The sequence below is a fragment of the Perissodus microlepis genome, chromosome 16 (genome assembly GCF_051167445.1).
Source record: "Perissodus microlepis isolate ML-2025 ecotype Zambia chromosome 16, ASM5116744v1, whole genome shotgun sequence".
Classification (NCBI taxonomy): Eukaryota; Metazoa; Chordata; class Actinopteri; order Cichliformes; family Cichlidae; genus Perissodus; species Perissodus microlepis.
This window is the reverse complement of record NC_140476.1, coordinates 25,656,636-25,668,704: the sequence shown is the minus strand read 5'-3', so window position 1 is coordinate 25,668,704 and position 12,069 is coordinate 25,656,636. Positions and strand designations below refer to the sequence as shown.

The window sequence follows — 12,069 nt, the reverse complement described above, 5'->3', positions numbered from 1 at the left end:
GATTTACAAAATAAAGCCTTGAATGAAAAGCAAAGAGTTTACGAGCCACAAGTGAATTTAAATTTGTCTCTGGAGACACAGAGTCTTCTGACCTGTTGTTCCTTACTGTTCCACCAGTTCGACGCTCTGCTGGAAGACTGATTACTGTCGGGGGAAATCATGAGCCTCCGCAAGGCGCCTGTCACCAAGTCCAAATGGAGCATTGTGTTACCCTAAAGAGACAGAAAGAGGAATTAAAACTGGAGAATACAACTGAGAGGAGCCTGAATTCTGGCTGGTTTTCAGGGGATCAAACACTTTTCTCACTCGGTGCAAATTATAACTTTTGTATAATATGTTTTTTGGTATGTGTTTTATAAATGATATTCTGTCTCTCTCCATTAAAATTAAACCATAAAAATTAGAGTGTTAATTTGTCTATTTGGATGCCATTCACCACTACACCACAATGCACCACTGCAGGACTTTCCCATCTACACAGTTTTCAAACAAAGCTTGCTGACAAGAAAATACAAGCTCACTACACCAGCACTAGTAGTGTCATTCAGGACACTGATTTTAACATACAGCTGCTTGTCTACAAATTACTCGGCAGCTCTGTACCTAAACACATGTCCAAAAAGCTAAATGCATATTATATGAAATATTTTGTTATTTGAAAGACCTAGGAGTGTCTTCTCATGTTTTAAGGTTCAAAGCAAACCTGTAGTGAGGTGGGCAGCATTTTTACAGCCTAATCACTTGGAGATCCAACACTTTTGTATAACACAAAACTGTCAACACTGAATACAGTTGTCCCCTCTCCCTCTCCCTCTGCCATATGTCCTCTTGTCTCCTAAAATGCTCCTACAGACAACAAGGTTACAGAGAGTGTCAGCAAGCGTACTTGGAAGATTGATGGAAAAGGTTGGTTATTAGTCTGCTAAGATATTAAATTAAAAAATGTTAGAATAATTTATTTTTCAAATTAACTTTATTATTTTTGCTTTTTGAAGAGTACTTTGTGGACCTTCACTCTTATCCATGTGGTTTCTTCTATATTTTGTGGCAAATGTGGGTTTAACTGTCCCTGAGCTCATCAGTGACTAGGATTGTCTTTTGCTTTGGTTAAACTTGCAAACACTTCCAATAACCTCCATCTGTGCTCTTTTACACCACCCACACAGCTGATCGACTTCTTCTTAATTAGTTTCATTGAATTAACTAAATATTTCTTGATTTCAACTTGTAATTCCCTGTGTGGTCTCCTGTTTTTGTTAATTATGAGACCGTTTATGACCATTTCTGTTTAATACTATAAATCCTAGTGTTTATTTCCTCCAGTACAGTTCCTCCATCAACAGAGGGTGCTCTTCTTCCAGTGGAACCATCTGGTTTGGGTGCTGATGTTCCTCTACATTCAACAAATGTGCCTGCTGCACTTTCAACTAATTCAATTCAAAGATAAACCGATTGCCCGTATGGGCTTCTGTGTTTGTATGCAGGATATTTGTGTGTGTGTGTGTGTGTGTGTGTGTGTGTTTTGGATGAACTGTGCAAAAGGCTTTCGTTTGTGACGCACAAGGATTCATCTTCAATTGAGTTTTATGAGAAGGAGCCACAGGGGAGCTGGCCTCGGGCCCGGCTACCCTGCTTCACGCTAATGGTTTCCTTATGGCCTCCCATTCCTGACACTCACACAGTGATACTGAAGACAGAGAGGGCAAACCCCATTTCCTGATTCTAAACATACACTGCCATTGGAGGAAGTATGTACATCTGAGAACACACGTGTGCATCCTGCATGTGGATGTATCTGCACTAAGATTTTGTGTATCTGAGGGATAAAAATATAACTGCTATGTTTTCATACCCTTAAATGTACCATTGTGATGTCTTTAAATACTTTCACAAGACTGTGGATGCATTCATTCATGTGTGTATGCTTAGCACAATCAGCCAACCTCTGTATATTGGAGATTATGTATCGGAATTTCAGGAGCCGGACCACACCTCCAAACACGCTCCTTCCGGTCGTCATCTATATAGGTTCCCGCAGTTCTGCAAGCTGTTCATTCTCGTTTACGTGCCCCACCCTCCCTCCCTCCTTGTTCTCAATTCTTTAACTTCTTCACTCCTATTTAAGTACAAGGGGATCTGCCAGGCCCGGGAGCCGTTGCCAGTCCCCTTCGAGGCCTTCCCCAAACCGCAGCTCACTTCATGTCCAAGCATTCACCTTTACCTACTAAAATGCTGTCAAACCTAATATGAGGACGTGGGCCCAGCTAGTGAAATGTGTGTGTGTGTGTGTGTGTGTGTGTGTGTGTGTGTGTGTGTGTGTGTGTGTGTGTGTGTGTGTGATGGTTTCCCTGATCTCCCTGGAAGGCCAATGACCTGCAAATGAACTTCATGTTGTCTGGACCTCTTCATTTTTAGACAGATGTAACATGATCCATCGCCACAGTATTTTTAGAAGTCCTCCTCTTGCCTAATATGCACCAGCTGTGAAAGTGTTCTGGTCGGAGAAACAGCCTACACACATTGTTCTTGTCTGACACTCTGCTGTCATAGGAGAGGGTCTTACGGGGTAAGAGGGATTCAACGACCGACTCAACAACCACTAACCTCCAACCATTTTAAGAAGCGGACTTCTGCACAGCTATTTTAAATCTGTGAGGAATCTGTGGTTGTCCTCAAGAAATAAAAAAAAAAAGTTTAAATACCAGTGTTGTGTAAGTGTCCAGTTACTGGATTGTAAACAAGGACGTTAGACAAAAATGGTTAGACTAGGGTTCCTCAGTGAAGACCAACAGATGCAAGTGCACCCTTTTTATACCACTAAAACTACAAAACATACTTAATGGTGATTCTTTTCATTTATGTGTGTGTGTGTGTTTTTGGTTTTGTTGTTTTTGTTTTGACTCCCCTCCACTACCTTGAAGACACACTGTTGTGGGTTTTGACCACTGGGGGTGCTGTACAGCTTTGATGAATAAATCATCTTCTGGAACTCAGACGTTTATATCAATTGAAAAAGCCAGTCAAGTTTGGTGCTGTTAAAGTTAGCAACACCCAAACGTATATTTGACCAGTCACGGAGGCTCCACTACCACCTGTCTAAGACAGACCAATCACTTCAAGGACACTAGGTTTCCTGACCACATTTATAAAAGCGCCTGGCACCATACCGGGTATTGTTGATAAATAAAGAAGAACGGTCTGTGGCCACCACCTGGAGTTGCTACTCCAGTGCACCTGCTGTCACTTTCATTTGCACCAAAGCAGGTGAAATAGATTCATAATGGTTTATGGTTCCTAACTGGACAGAGAGATATCCCTGAAGGTTAACTGACTTTGTGCTATACTGTGATGATCCAGTGTTTCCTTTTTATGGAGTACCTTGTGCTAGCACATCTATTTGTGTGATGCACTCATACTGTATATGAATCAACCTGCTAACGAAGCCAGACACTTTGACATAATGACTTCAACCTCATGATGGTCGTCAAAATACTTTTGTATACTGTTGTATACAGTCTATGGTTGAAAACTGAAATCATGATAACATAGCAAAATGTACAAACTGATCAAAGTGGGCAAAAACTGAAAAATGTCACCTTGTCCAAAGGTATGTTAAGTGTTACAAGCTACAAGCCTTTTAGGGAGCGTGTGAGAAATGCCAGCACAGAGCAAGCCCCAAACCCCACTTCCCTTTGAACAGGCATTTAGAGCAGTTTGGATAAACGGCCATTGGGCTGTGGTGAACATGTGTAACATTAAATGTGAAAATCTCATTGGGTACATTAATTTCATTCACCCAATCTAATGTAATCTAATCATGCAAACATGTCTTTGTGTACATGTGTATATATTTGTCTGCCAACCTGTTCCTCGTGCAGCACCACCTGTCCATCCAGTGGACTCCCAAGTGGAGCAACTGTAACAAAGGGCTGCCAGACACCACTGATGGTCCTGGGGAAGACATCGTAGAGCTCTATGCACTCAATAGTTTCCCCACGCTCCTTCATGGAGTACAGGGACACTGGGTTACAGGTGGCCACATACAGCACATCTGTCAAAACAAAGATTGAATGCATTCTGTGAATTGAGCTACTGCAATAGGCAGTACATTTCCCAGAATGCAAGGTGCTAATTAAATAGACTAATGTTACTCTGCAGCTGTCGGTGTCGATGCAAAATGGTGACAATCTGAAATTAGGGGTGGTCATCATTGATCGAATATATAGGGATTAATAAATACACTGTAGGGGTGATTTCTGACACAACCGATGTTATAATGGACACATGGCACTCAAGTGATTCTGGATTGAACTGATGAAAGAATTCTGCAGGAGACCAAAAACGTATTTGGGGGTGAATTCAGCAAACCTTTGAAGTTTAAAATCTGGTTTTTAAGGAAATTCTGTAAATGTAAAGTTTGTAAATCCTGATGACTACTGAAATAAATCTAAATACACTTAAATAAAGTTTCAAAATAGCTACCCAACTGAGTGCATTCAGGTGTTTTAAGATGTTCTCGCATGGTGTGAGGCTTGCTTTAAAGGGTTTTTTTTTTTCTTTTTTACCTCCAATGTGAAGTCTGACAGGTGCTTTTCAGTATGCTTCTGATTAGGCCACCTGAAGCTGATATAAAGCTTCTATAAACTTCTATGTTTTCTTATATATTGGGTAGTTGATATCATCGGCCAGTATGGACTTACTGCAAAGATATGAGGATATATGTTGTCCAGTATGTATGGACTGATTCTTATACACCGCTTTTCTATTCTTCTAGAGCACTCAAAGCACCTAATATAAGATCCATCATTCACTCCAGCACTTTTTTTTTCTATGTTTAAGTTCTTTTGTATCTAATGGGATTAGTATCTTGCCCGAGGATATTTGGCATGCAGACTGGAGCAGCCAGGAATCCAACCACCACTTTTCCGATTAGTAGATGGCCTGCTCTACCTCCTGAGCAACAGCCACCCTTGTGCATCAATGTAACACTTGTGATTGTCTCTTTTATAGAGCATGGTGCAGAAAAAGACATCTGGGGTGATTTACAAATGGTGTCATCACATAGTTTGTTAAGCAGAGTTACGTCCTCTCAGCACTGCCTGCAGCACATGTAGCAGAGTAGCACCACAGCTGAACAAACATGGCGCAAAGTCTAACCGTGTGTCCGTGGTAAGTTTCCAACTACTTTAAACTGTAAATTACTGAAAAGTTGTAACAGTAACTCCATCCTTACTAACTCAAGAACCAATAACTCAGGGGAAAAAAAACAGTATTAAAAATCCAATCTCTTCTAATATCTTTTTGTTTTTAATTTTACTAAAAATTCTATAATTAGGAATTTTTAATTACCTTGTTAAATTTCCAGGTGTTTTTTTAAATGTTGTTCTGTCGTTAGTGATTTTCCTATTGGTCTAATTACTTTTTAAATACATGAATCCATCTTTGTTCATTATGTCATGTTAATGGTATCCTGTCTTCTTCCAGTTTGTGATCACTGTCACTGCATATCTTGTGCTTTTCCTCTCCCTTACACAGCTGCACACAGTTTCCAGTACATACTTCAAACAGTTTCCTTGCTTCATCCTGTACTGTCCACACACATACTGAGGCCTAGGGTAAACATTTTTTATTGTTGTTATTCCTTCCTGTATATAGTACCTTATTTACTTCATAATGCTTCACCCTCTGAAATCTCTAAAGCATCGCAAAGAAAAGAACATCTGATAACACAGACTTGAGGAGGGACTGCTTAATAACGTGCGCAAGTTTGTTTTTGCTTGTATAATACCATCTTTGGTGGTGACGTCACAGATGATGTTAACTTCATTCATGGGAATCTGCCAGTGGGCTTTCTCTTCAGTGAAACTCAAAGCCCTGCTTTCCTGCCTGTTGCAGGGGTACTTCTGGACACGCAGAAACACTGGGCCCTGGAAACACATGTCAGACACTTATAGCAGTGCGCACGTACTCACAATATATCAAAACAAGTCACACTATTGCAACAACATGGCACACTGTAGTGTTCTGCTTGCAGCTTAAGTGCGAAAGAGTTAAAAGAGTACATTTGATAAGCAATGTAACCAGAGGAACCATTTGGGTTGTGGATGAACATCTTGATACATTTCTTACGTTAAAAACTCACTGCTGTCAGTCTTTTGTAGCTGGGAGGAATGTAAGATAACCACAGACACTCACTTTAAGTACTGGTCCAATACACGAGAAGTGTGGGGCATCACACTGTAATAATCTGTCTTCATGTGTATACCTTGACATCTATGGGCCGTGTGTCCGTGGGACACAGTAGTTTGCGTCGAGTGTTGCCACCTTGGTTTATGGTCCAATATCCAGTCATCTTGACCTCCGGCAGGGGAAACCTAAAAATTGAAGGTCACATGATAACTCCACTGTAAGGCCTGCAAAATGTAATTTATAACAAGAAAGTACTGGCACAGATGCATGGAAGGTTTTTGTTTTTTTCTGGGCGTGGGTATTGATGTTGTGATTTCTCATTTTGGAAATGGGAAACGATTTTGCTTGCCCACATCAATTAAGATGAACTCAGCCTACTTAAGGGCTCAATGTGGCTGCCACAAACTGACTTCAGATGTGAGCCTTATCCTGTTACAAGCTAGATTTTTAAAACAAAGACTTTGAAATGTGATCCCATTGTCTCAAGAAAGGCTAAAGTCAACATATTCAGAACAAGTGTCTATGTGTTTGTGTCTGACCAGATGTCCACTGGTTTTCCCATGAATCACAGCTGGCCTCGGGTCATGATCTTATTGGCTGCAGGTGGAGTGAAAAATGCATCAGTACCACAAAAAAAAATTCTGGAGGACAGTTCTCTAATCATAAGCATTTCTATGAATGGAAAAGCAGAAAGAGAAATTACTCTTTGTTTTCCATTTCCAAATCTGAAATCTAAGGGACAAATGTTTGCTGTGATGTGGGTAGAGAAACTAGTCTGATAAGGTGTTTAAGATGGGTGATGACAGAAGAGTAATTGAACGACTTGGATTGATGTCGGTACAGACATAACAGGAAAATACTTGTTTCTGCCCTGTTTGTTTCAGGATTTACTTGTTAATGAGATATGAACGTGTATTTATAAATGTGATACTTAAATAAAACCACAGGAGACAGAAGAAACAAATATTTTCCTTTATTTAAAAGACAAAGCTGTACATTGTGAGGCAATGTGGTTGATTTCAGAATAGATTTTTCTTATAAATAGGTTTAAGAATAGATCTTTGTTTATTTAACACTTCAGGAAGCATTGTGGAGACTTCATGAAAGCCTAAAGGTCTAATAGAAACCACTCATACAGTTCAAGGCAGCATCAACCGAGTTCAAGCCTTTCAGGAATTCAATGCCAACAGTCAACAATATTTTAAAATGACAAAATGATGCCTGACAGTCACACACTAACGTGGAACAGTCCCTGAAACCGCTGACCTCTCAGAAGCCACTTTCAGCTGGCAAGTTTCTGGAAAGGTTCTTTGAAAGGCAACAACAAAACTACCAACACAACAAAAACCACTGGCATTAAGACAAACTCTGGGGAAACAACTATGCTGAAAATCTATGCATTAAAAGATTGCATGTCCAGGATTACTACTGCATGTCTTCTGCATCTTTGAGTTGCTCAGCTCACTACAGAGTGCCTTCCACTCGCATCGCACTAATTTAGTGAAGTATTTCACTATATCTCTTTGTAATATGTAATAAGAGAGACATTTCTCTATGATTCATTTGCAGCGTTCAGAGCCAGCTCCAAACCAGAAGACAGATTTGTGTGCCGGGGGCCTGTGTAGGAGGGGCAGCACCGTGAAGAATGCACTAATGGAGAAGAGCATCTTGCATGCACGGCAAATATTGTACACTGTGCACGTCTGCCATCACTTTACCAGACTGAGGAAGCTAGCAGGGTTGATTATTCACATTTGAATGGGCATCATATTAGATTATATTTCCACTGTGTGTTAAGCATCGATAGTTTCTGATATATTTAAAATAGCTGACATGCTAAGATAAACTCTGAACAAATCAAGTAATGACAAGTTTAGGTTCCATTATTTAAAACCGCTTCTGACAGATTTCTAATTTTATGAGGGATAGAGGTTTGGATTAACAAGAAAAACGGCTCCTCTGTGGAACTGATAAAGACCCGAGATAAGGCTCTACTCTGCGATCATTCTGAGCAGCGCCACACGTCAGCTAGCACCTTTTATGGTATGACAAACCCCAAATCTTGATCTGCTCCATCGTTGACTATGTGTTCTTCATGTATTTTGGTCCATCCAGCTATTATTACCCCCCTGTGAGGCTCTGTGACCACAGTTCTAACTGTGCAACAATCTGATTCTGTCTGTGTGTGTGTCACATAATTGATGTGCCTCTAATGTGTGTGTGTGTGTGTGTGTGTGTGTGCGCGAGTCTTGTCAAACATCTTGTACTCCCGATGCCTTACTCCTTAGCCAGCTTGACAGAGCTGGGCTTGGCTCCAATGGGAATCCCGTGCTTGTGCAGTGCTTCAATTAGAACCTCCCGCATGTCTTTGTTGTATGAGTCAAAGTCAAAGACGTTTCTCACCACGTTGGCCAGACCCTCATCGGGAAATTTCTAGCGGGAGGTAAAGGAGAGTGGGAAGGAAAGGCCAGAGAAGAGGAAGTAAAAGAGGAAGGGTCACCAGGGAAAGAAAAGGAAGAGGAAGGAAGGACACAGAGAGTAGGAGGGGGAGAAAAAATGATAATGACAGGTGGGAGGTGGGAGTTATGGAAAAGGGGACAGAGACAAGGAAAATTAATATGATCTTCAGCTCCTTAACAGGGGTCAATGCAGGGAAAGTTTGGGATAAGACATAAGAAACGAAGATTAGTCATCTCTAAACTCTGAACACTGACAGACAACAGCATCTTTGCTCCGTCTTTGATGATAATTACAGACTCCAGTTCTAATGCCTAAAAGCATTTTCTGTATTACAAAGCAAACATGGAGGCACATTTGAGAATGATACTACCTACGTACAAGTGATGTTTCCTGGCAGCTTAGAGCAGTCCTTGGATTACTTGTATACATCCTGACTTCAATATTTGATACTTACGCCAGTTTAATATGAGAATCCACCACTGGAAGAATATATTTACAGTATGACAGACAATAGAGGAAAGAAGAAATGGTCTTTTTTAAAACAACAGATTTCTGATGCTTTCTTTTATATAAGCAGACAACAACCTAAAAAATCCTTGGAGTGAAGATTTTGGTGACAGACTTTCTTTTTTTTTTTTTTTTACAATACCAAACCAGCACAGGGGTTTGGAACTGTTTGTGTGCACACTGAATATTTAACACCTTTACCAACATACTTATTTTTAAGATCTGTTTTTGGTAATGTAAAAAATATGAAAAATAAGTGTAATATACCATGTTTGTCTGATTAGAGTATTATGAATAAGCAATTAAGGGAGAAGTAAAGACAGACATTACAAATCTAATTTGATAGCTGCTTTCAGTACTTGACAGTTATTGAATATTTCAGAAATTTTTCAGACTATATTTCCAGGCATAGAAGTGATTGACAGCAAAGAATCTTAGCTAAACTGATAAGGTGGAAATTAACATAATAGCTGCAAATACGAATGCATCCCCTGCCCTTTCAACTCTTTAGTGCAATACATCTTCAGTTCTGATGTGAGTAATCTTCATGCCATTATTAGGACCATAATTGCACTTTTAAGCCTCCATATTACAGTGTACTTATACAGTCCAGTGAATCGCTGCACAGTCAATAGGAGTCTCTCCCAGTAGGTTACAGCTGACTATAGAGCACTGGGCTGCATCGATCACGATGGTATAAATTAAGGTTAAAATAGCAATGAAGGCATAAAACGAGCTATTTAGAGTACAGCTAAATTGAAATGATTCCCTGTCACACCCAGTCATTCAGACATCAATAATGGTGGTGATGGATGAAAGAACTGGGAGGTCACTCAAATATGAGCTGGTCTCTGTACACTAAACTGTTGATCTATAGTGCAAGCTTTAATGCTTAATCCCCTCTCCTTCTCTTCTTTTGGAGTCTGTCCTTTTTGTGCTCTATAGCGTGTACCTTTCTGAAGAATGTAACCACAAGGAGGCATGGGAATGTGACAGCTCTGCATGCAGCCATTCACTTGCTTTTCTTTTTCCAGATGACTGACCTGAGAGGATGATGGTAAACAGCAGCTTATAGCTATTGATGGTGGGAGACTGTTAATGTAAACAGCATGCGCTCTGTAATGTGGCTCCATACTGTTCATCTGAAGGTGGAAAACGGAGTAGCTGCTCGAAAAACTATGGTATCAAAGGGATAAAAAAGATGTGAAAATATGGTGACAATCACTTCTAAAACCTTGTAAAATATAATTCTAAATGTAAAACAAAACATCTACTCATTGAAGAAAGTCTAGCAATTTTATACTAATACAAATATGTCGCTTTGATGACATATTGATGATCATCTCGTCTATCTCCTAAGTCGGTTTGTGGTGCACATCTGTGGGCTCTGAATACTAGGAAATTAGAGGGTTAAAGAAAGACATGACAAATGAGGGTGGAGGGACTTTTAAGCTCCTATGGAATGGACTGGAAAATTCCTTTTAAGAGCACAGCCAATGTGACATATGATTAGAGATGGAACGATACCACTTTTTTATGTCCGATACCGATATCATAAATTTTGATATCTGCCGATACGGATATGAATCCGATATAGTGTGTTTTTTAATCAATAAAACTGTTTTTTTAATATCTTGCTGCATTTTGTATAAGTTCATACTCAAGTTTAAATAAACAACAACACTAAAGCTATTCTGTTATACCTGTATGTAAAAAGTACAACAAAATATTTCATAGTTCAGCAATACTGATCAATCTAATAAACTTAAACCTACTCCATCCTCCCTATTCTGGTATTTTAAATAGTACTTAGCAGAAATATTAAGCAACCTAACTAATAGGGTTGCAAACTCCCAGCAAAAAAAATAGGGAACCACCACCCATCCTCCACCTCATGATGCTTAATCGACGTAATCAACTTTAATTTGATGCAGTGTGGGGAAAAAATGCACAGAAATCAATTATTTTTCAAGAATAATTAAATAGATTCAACATCTTTCTTCTACAGAATTGCAGACTGCACAGATGGTATCTTCCCAAAGGAAAATGTAGTATAGCTTACTAGGGTATATTACACTTAATAGTTAATATATACAGTAATGGACTTCTATATATTTTACACAAGATTAAAACTTTGGGTGTAAGATTCAGATAATTATTTATTAAAAGCTAGACATTTTCAATGAGAATAACAAAGAAAAGTATGTCTTTGTGCCCCCTTTTCCCTGTTCATGCCCTATCGGCCCCCCTGGCTAAACTTTGCTAGATCCGCCCCTGCACAGTTACCAGCCGTCAGCTACGTAGAAAAGGATCCTGGTGTAGAAAGTAATATTAAATAAATTCTAACAACAGCTTATCAAGCTTAAACGTGCTGCTGTTGTTCAGCCGCTGGTTTCCTCTTTCTGGTGCAAAGTGGGCCAAAAACAAAGAAGAGAGACGGACTCGCGACAGAAAAGCCGATCAGCTGATCATTAATCAGTTTCACGATTGAAGTAGCAGCAGGAGAGGGAGAGAGAAGAGGCAGTCGCTCCATATATCGGTTGTTAAGCTTAACATGGGAATGCTTTACAAACATTCAGAGATGAACTTACACACTTGCTTTACTTCTCTCTGGGATCACTTCAGAGATGAAATGCTGGTTTGGTAGTGAGGCTACAAATACACACAGCCGCTCTATCACGTGAGCACACTGCTCCGACATGATGCGGTTATGAGCCGAGTTACGCTGTGTTGCAAGTTTTGTGAGGTGCTTTTCTGATATTTAATGGATCGGATTACATTTTTTATTCCTCTCCGATATCCGATCCAGTAATTTAGGTCAGTATCGGACCGATACCGATATGTAATATCGGATCGGTCCATCTCTACATATGATACTAATTATTTTAATGTTGGAAACCACAGTCCTGCATC

The 12,069-nt window shown here is 39.8% G+C and overlaps 1 protein-coding gene across 1 annotated transcript in view; it reads right to left on the bottom strand.

The window, feature by feature from the left end:
• The window catches only part of vwa8 (von Willebrand factor A domain containing 8), an 87,606-nt gene that overhangs the window by 27,508 nt on the left and 48,029 nt on the right, over positions 1–12,069 (bottom strand). Inside the window, exons 26-30 of the mRNA XM_084954530.1 lie at positions 8,471–8,622; positions 6,266–6,374; positions 5,789–5,927; positions 3,864–4,051; positions 93–212 (exon numbers count right to left, since the gene is read on the bottom strand). Of these exons, the coding sequence (XP_084810656.1) occupies positions 93–212; positions 3,864–4,051; positions 5,789–5,927; positions 6,266–6,374; positions 8,471–8,622 (708 nt within the window). The remainder of the gene's footprint in view (positions 1–92; positions 213–3,863; positions 4,052–5,788; positions 5,928–6,265; positions 6,375–8,470; positions 8,623–12,069) is intronic.